This window comes from Andrographis paniculata, unplaced genomic scaffold (assembly GCF_009805555.1).
Source record: "Andrographis paniculata isolate CXL003 unplaced genomic scaffold, ASM980555v1 Contig62END, whole genome shotgun sequence".
In the NCBI taxonomy this organism is placed as follows: Eukaryota; Viridiplantae; Streptophyta; class Magnoliopsida; order Lamiales; family Acanthaceae; genus Andrographis; species Andrographis paniculata.
Genome location: NW_026137598.1, coordinates 441214 through 448323, shown reverse-complemented (window position 1 = coordinate 448323; position 7110 = coordinate 441214). Strand labels below are relative to the sequence as shown.

Here is a 7110-nt window from a genome sequence, read left to right as displayed (position 1 = left end):
TTCGATGCAACAAAAGGAACCTCTGGGTCGGTTCCATCAAAAGGAAATGCGGGTACGTATTGGTTCGCCATGGTTTTGGAATTACAAGAAGGAGGTGGTAGCAATTGAGAAGAAGACGAGAGGTTTTTTCTCTGGAAATTGTTCGAGATAGTGGATGTGTAAGATGTACAATATTGATAAAAAAGGTTTTTAAGGGGAATGGGGGTAATGATTTTGGAATGGGGTATTTAAAACCCCATTGATGTGACCGGAGACAGAGTTAGGCCAGCACTGTTACATAGACTGCAGACTCCCAAACGTCTTGTCATACGACGATTGAGGAGTGACGTTTGGAAGTCAGGCTGCGGCGAGGCAAGTTGTTGAGTATAAAAATTTATAATTAGGGTGGTAGCCCAAAATAAGAGGGAAAGTGGGCCCGTCAGTGGATCCATCGGTTGGCCAAGGATTTTCTGGGCGGACGGTTCAGAGGCAAGGCAGTCGGTTGGTTAGCCGCCCATTTTGAGAAGACAGGACGGTTGTGGAAGATAACCGACGGGAGTGGTCGGTTGAGTGGTTGAGTTCGATAACTGACAAGAACGGTTGGTGGGACGGTTAAGGCACGTGTCGGTAGGAGATTAACGCTTGGGTCAGTTGGTGACAGTTGTGGTAACCGACCATGTGATGTTTCGAGACGGTTTTTTAGGAGTTATTTAAACATACAGGGTTCAGCAACGTGGGCATCTTCAATTAATTAAGAATTTCCTATTCGGAGTCCCCCCTTTATTTTCATGTCTTTATTGTTTTGTTCTACATATAAGTTAATTATTCAAGTTTCATAATATTTTCAAACTTTACTGTGTATTGTTGAAAAAATTATCAACAATTAAATGTGATATTTTTTTTTTTAGAAAAAAAATCTAAAATAAAAGTATATGGTAAAAAAATACACAAACTAATAATTTTATGAAAAAATTAAAATAAAGTATTATTAAAATATTATATTAAACCTCTATTAAATAATTATTTGTGTTTAAGCTTTTATTAGTTTTAAATTTGTATATTATATAAAAAAAATAAAAATCCACGCCAACCATTATCCTTAAAAATTAAGACCAAACACACTCGACCAGCCGCCGCCAGGCTGGTGTTTATCTGCAGACGAGCAGGTGAAGCCAAGAAAATCAACTTTCCATAAACTGCGGATGTGAATTTCGAGGCATAAGGCCTCGGCTCGAACCCCGGTATTAGTTGCGTACTGATTTGCGATATATATAGATATCCACTGGGGGTTGGGAATTGGAAGGAGGAGGGCTTTTTCAGTGAACCCTATCTTTTGCGTTTATCAGGATTTTCGTTGCTCTTCCAATTCAGGTACGATTGAATTCATGGCGACTCCTTTTTCGCGATTCGTTTGTTTGATTTGTGTTTCTGAACTGGTTTCTCTTGTGCTTCGTTACGTTGTAGATTAGGTGATTTGTGTTTCTGAACTGGTTTCTCTTGTGGTTCGTTACGTTGTAGATTAGGTCTTACTTCCGCGTGGCTCAATTCAATATTTTAAGTTACTGATGCGGTCGTTAATCGATTGCTGCGATTCAATTTTGTTTCCCCTAATTCGTTACGGTTTGATTTGATGTGTTGAAGATCCATCGTTATAGATAGTTTTTTTTTTTTGCTTCGATTATTGGGGGGTTTCGAGAAAAACGGAATTATGGATTAAATGATGCAATTGAGTGTTTTTTTCTATGTACCGGATTTGGTGGATGGAGTTTCAATGGAATTGCAGTGACTGAAAGTTGCTTGTAGATGTCTGTTTAATGTAATTGCAGAACATCTTACCCTTTATCTTTACTTATGTGACTGAACATGGATGATTCTCTCTTTTGGAATTGCTTTTTAGCTTTGTTCGGTGGCAGGTTTGGAAGTTCTTCTATTCTAGCATGTTTGGTTTTGAAAATCATTCCCTGCTTTTGGGTTGTTAGGAATGATAGAACACATGTGCTCGAGTAAATTTGGTGGCAATATGATACCTTTAGACGATCCAGGAGAAGTTGTTTGCAGCAATAAATCAGTTTTTAGTTCTCTAAGGTCTATAGTGTTTAGATTGGATAATGATCATTGTGCATGTTTATTAATAGGAAAGGGTGAAGTTTCGGGTGACATTTTACTGTCGGGCCTTATTGCGAAACTTGGGAGGTTATGGGTTGAAGTTAACCTATTGTTATCTACTCCCTCCGTCAGAAGAAATTGTCTATTTGGATTTTTTTAGTAGGATAAGAAATAATAGTATTTTATTCGATAGTGTAAGTGGGTACTATGATTTTGGTATTTTTGCCTTTTATACTTTATGTATATGTGTAATACTATGCTTGTAATTTATATAAAAGTAAATAATATTTTAGTATTAATGTGTGATTTTTTTTACTATTATGGGAAATGATACTCTTGAGTAGGACAGACAAAAATGGTAAAATGATACCTTCATTTGGGACGAAAAAAGTACTTTAGATTACAAAAATAAAAAATATCGTTATATATATGTGGATACTAAAATGGACCTATCGTTTGATATATTGGTTTATATGAAAAATGAATGTTAGGATGTTTATGGATGGAAAATAAAAGATTTAATAATAAAAATTGCAAAGTAAAACACACAAAAATGCACACCATTCATTTTGCTGGTTTATAGATTACTTATATGTTTTGAAGTGGAGAATTATTTGGTTAGTTTATGGTTTTGTAGTAAAATTGCAATTGGGAATTAGACAATGCACGAGTATTGGGGATTCTTGGTGGTTCGTAGTAAATCATGTGATACCCTATGTAATATAAGAAGGCACAATGGGTAAGATTCAGTCCACCCAAAGGTAGTTGTGTAACTGTAAGCTCTCCAAAGATTGTCTACTATAATTCAGTTGAACATCAAACCTCTCGACTATTATTTTACAATATTGTCAACAAAAGAAATCTACAAATTCTTTAAACAAAAACAAGAGGATATGACTATTTCACAACTCAAATCAATTGCCATTCAAGTTGATTTGATTGGCTTATTTTTGCTTCTACATTTTTCCTGCAAACTTGAGTACATCAAGCTCGAAATATCTTACAAACGAAACATGAGTAATGTTATTATGGTCTAGACCTCAACTCAATTTTGAGCACAGTCAATGAAGTCTGGCATATTTACTTTTCAGGTTCATCAAATAAAACATGAGTTCGTTGGATGTTGCCAGAACAGAGCTTGCTCTTGCTGTCCTGTACCTGAACAAGGCCGAAGCAAGGGATAAGATATGCAGAGCAATACAGTACGGTTCAAAGTTCTTGAGCAATGGAGAGCCTGGTACTGCACAAAATGTTGACAAATCTACTAGCCTAGCACGTAAAGTTTTCCGATTGTTCAAGGTCAGCATAAGCAATACCATGGGCTTTTTATTTTGGGTGTAATAAGTTTCCTGTTCGTAAGGCATTGATCAGCACTTGCCCATGAGTTTCCAATTTTAATTTTTAGTTCCTTTTTCCTTGGTACTGGATTTAGGTTTCGTAGCAGGCTCATACCGATCACTTTGGAAATCTTTTAATAGCATAGTTACAACACATGGATGGACTTTGCTGACTTTCTATAACTCTAATTTTTTTTCTACAGTTTATTAATGATCTTCACGCCCTCATTAGTCCTAATGCTCCAGGAACTCCATTACCATTGATTTTGTTGGGAAAGGTATCCATTCTCAAATATTCTATTTACTCCAAATCTTTTGTTAACATCCTAACTTATGAGACGATGGATTTTTCAGTCAAAAAATGCACTTTTGTCAACTTTCTTGTTTCTAGATCAAATTGTATGGCTAGGCCGGACAGGCATATACAAGGTATGTTTTTTAATTTTTCTATTTCACTTCAGAGTCTTGCAAGTTCTCTTTTTCTACGGATAAGTAATTCAGTTTCCTTGTACAGAACAAAGAACGCACTGAACTGTTAGGAAGAATATCTCTGTTTTGTTGGTTGGGTTCTTCCATCTGCACCACACTGGTCGAGGTATTTCACTTTTTTGGATTCTATAGTGCCATTGATAGGAAAATTTCGTGTTTAGTACCACGAGAAGTAGTTATTTTGATCTTAGTTCAACAAGATCTGAGTTTCAATGTCAATTTTTTAGTAATGCTTTATCATGTGATTATTGCAAGCAACTGGAAATTATGTGTTTATCATTGAAACTTTTTGTATTATGGTTCTAAAATCAAAACCAATACGCTTAATAGGACTAAAAGAATAATTTCGCCATTTCTTAAAGACTGTTGCTTTCCATGGATGATGAATTTAGATTGGTGAAATTGGGAGACTTTCCGGATCGATGAAGAAGTTAGAGAAGGAGCTCAAGAATACCAACAAGTACAAGGTCTGTTTCTATAACTTGGTGCATGTTCTAGTGAAATTTCAATGACATTTTCTTACTTATTCTTCTGTGTGTCCTTTCAGAACGATCAATATCGCAGTAAACTTAAAAAATCTAACGAGAGATCACTTGCCTTAGTGAAAGCCGGATTGGACATAGTTGTTGCTGTCGGGTTGCTTCAACTTTCACCCAAGAAAGTTACTCCCCGTGTAACCGGTGCTTTTGGATTCGCAAGCTCCCTCATCTCCTGCTACCAGGTCTCACTCCCTCATTCATTTATGGCAGCTTTTCTCAATCTTATGTACTCTTTTGGAGTGTATTTACTTTATAGGATGAAATTATAATTCTTAATATTATTTCTATAGATTATATAATTATAAGATTAACTAAATGTCATATTTATTTTACTTTACTAGATTAAATATAAGATAATACAAACTTTAGTACAAATATTACTTATCAGTGTATTACTATGGCGGATTTATCGATGTCTAGTTTAAATCAATTGAGGTAAACAAGTGATTAAGTTGGATAAAAAAATATATTATTCAATCTAATCATCCTAAGTAAAACACGATCCTTATAATATTTATGAAACAATAAATATACAAGTAACACTCCACGGGTAAATTGCATTGTCTAAAAACCTCGAAGCCTATTTCTGGTTAAATTGTAAAACTTTTCCCCAAAGGGGTTTCATTTATATTTTACTTTTAATTATTTATTTCTCAAGGGATTCTTTTACATAAAGAAGGAACATCAGAAATAACAATGTTAATCTTTAGTTGATTAGAACTCGAGCTTTCATTTTTAAGATTTGAGTGTATGATTTCTAGTCGAGCAGCTTGGATTTAGTCGTATTATAATTGTGGGGAGATCATCAATGTTTCTATGCTGTTGTTGACGGTAATTTTGTTGGGCAGTTGCTTCCGGCGCAGCAGAAGGCCAAAACATTGTGACGGGGGGTTTATCGCATGGACATGCTTCAGTGTTCTTAAAAATAATTACAAGGTTTGCTTGATAAGTTGTAGGGGTCAAACCGAATCACTGTTGGCTGATATGAGCCAGCTGGACACCGGTTTATTATTTCACATTACATGGGCATGGCATGCCTTACCTTGATGATTTTGTTTCCGTGTAATATCATCATATCTTGCTACCTTAACCTACCTAAATGAAATAAAATTTGTACTTGCTTATTAGACCAATCAGGCAACGTATTTGCATAAATTGCACTGTTAATGTATACTTGTTTAAGCCATCAATAGGGAATATGTGGTTTTGGTCAATTTGTGTTGAAATACTTTTGGATTTTGGTTGTGTTCTTGTGGTATACTGTTTGTATTTATGTTTTGGATTTTGATGTTTTCAAGCTAAAATGGTTGTGAAATGGTGTGTTTGTTTTTGGGTTTGGGTTTTTGGGTTTGGATTTATGAATAATAAAAAGTTGAATTTGAATAGTTGGTTGATGTAATATATTATTAATGTGAAATTTTGAATAAAATAATTTTTTAGTATAATATAAAAAAAAAGTAATTATTTGATTTAATATATTTGGAGGAAAAAAAAATCTGAATAGTAAAAACAGCTTGATAAATTCACAGAATAACACAACTGTAGTGTTTTATAAGAAAAATAAATATTGGATTTAATGTTTATATAGGGTGTGTCTTTTTTTACTAAGGTTTGGTGGATTTGAATTTTAAAATGGAGTTTGAGATTTTGTGTTCAGTGAGGATTATAGATTTGGTTTGAGTTTAAAGGAATTTGATTTGATAGGTAAAAAAAATATATTGATATAAATATAAATTAAATTAAATTTATAAATTTAATAATGGTGTAATTTGAATATTAAATTACGTTAATTTTAAATAAATATTTATAATTTTTTTTATATTATATAAAATTTTATTCTTTATAAAATAATATAAATATTATATATATTTTATTAAGTAATAGTTATTAAAATAATAAGACAGCCAATTTTATGCAATTATGCACAACCGAATGTTTTAACATATTTTATTTTTTATTTTAAACTAAAAAAAATTGCAGACGTAGTCCATAATTACCCTAGTTGTCGGTGGAGAGTCATGTTATTTTCGGTTCTGGTGGAGAATCAATTGTTTTCGGTTCTGGTGGAGAATCAATTGTTTTTGGCTCCGGTGGAGAGTCAACTGTTATTTTTATTTATATTTTTTTGCGTCTATATTCAACTAGGAGATGTTGAAATATTATAGATATTCAATTTTATATTTAATAAATTTAGATTTGATATATTGAGTAGGTATATTATGTCTATTTATAGATCTCTATTTTCATTACAAATAATAATACAATTTCATATTTTCTCCCCAAATTGTAACATAGTATCAGAGCCTATTTTTCTAATGCTGTAAGTATAGCCTACCAACTCGCGTTTTTTCATATACATTCAACCTAGATTGTACCCGGAGGTTTTTTGATTTTGAGATCATGCAATGTTTGCGATATGTTGTGCAATCTGTCCGGTGTCTGCGATATGTTGTGCAATCCGTCTGATGTTTGCGATCTCTTTGTTGTTTGTGATTTGTCTGCGATCATTTTTGTGTGCAATCTGTTTCCATCTGACTCTGATTTCATTCAGAGTCCTGTGTCACGGGTTGACATTTCTACTCCATGTTTTCGGCCATAGATCGTCTCATGTGTGCGAGCCTCTTGTCATGTACGGCTGATTGACAATATATGTCTTGGTG

General features: G+C 33.6%; 1 protein-coding gene across 1 annotated transcript; it reads left to right on the top strand.

Moving 5' to 3' along the window:
* Positions 1 to 1102: 1102 nt before the first annotated feature.
* On the top strand, positions 1103 to 5583 carry LOC127261021 (peroxisomal membrane protein 11C-like). Its single transcript, XM_051289150.1, has 8 exons — positions 1103 to 1350; positions 3177 to 3384; positions 3626 to 3700; positions 3777 to 3851; positions 3937 to 4017; positions 4304 to 4378; positions 4459 to 4632; positions 5299 to 5583. The coding sequence occupies exons 2-8, from the start codon at positions 3193 to 3195 to the stop codon at positions 5332 to 5334; spliced, it is 708 nt and encodes a 235-aa protein (XP_051145107.1). The 5' UTR covers positions 1103 to 1350; positions 3177 to 3192; the 3' UTR covers positions 5335 to 5583.
* Positions 5584 to 7110: the final 1527 nt, after the last annotated feature.

Excerpts from the sequence above, each read along its gene's own strand:
- LOC127261021 (XM_051289150.1), top strand. The coding sequence starts at position 3,193 with ATGAGTTCGTTGGATGTTGCCAGAACAGAGCTTGCTCTTGCTGTCCTG. Across the intron at positions 3,385-3,625 it reads AAGTTTTCCGATTGTTCAAG|TTTATTAATGATCTTCACGC; the intron begins GTCAGCATAAGC and ends TTTTTTCTACAG. Across the intron at positions 4,633-5,298 it reads CCCTCATCTCCTGCTACCAG|TTGCTTCCGGCGCAGCAGAA; the intron begins GTCTCACTCCCT and ends TTTGTTGGGCAG.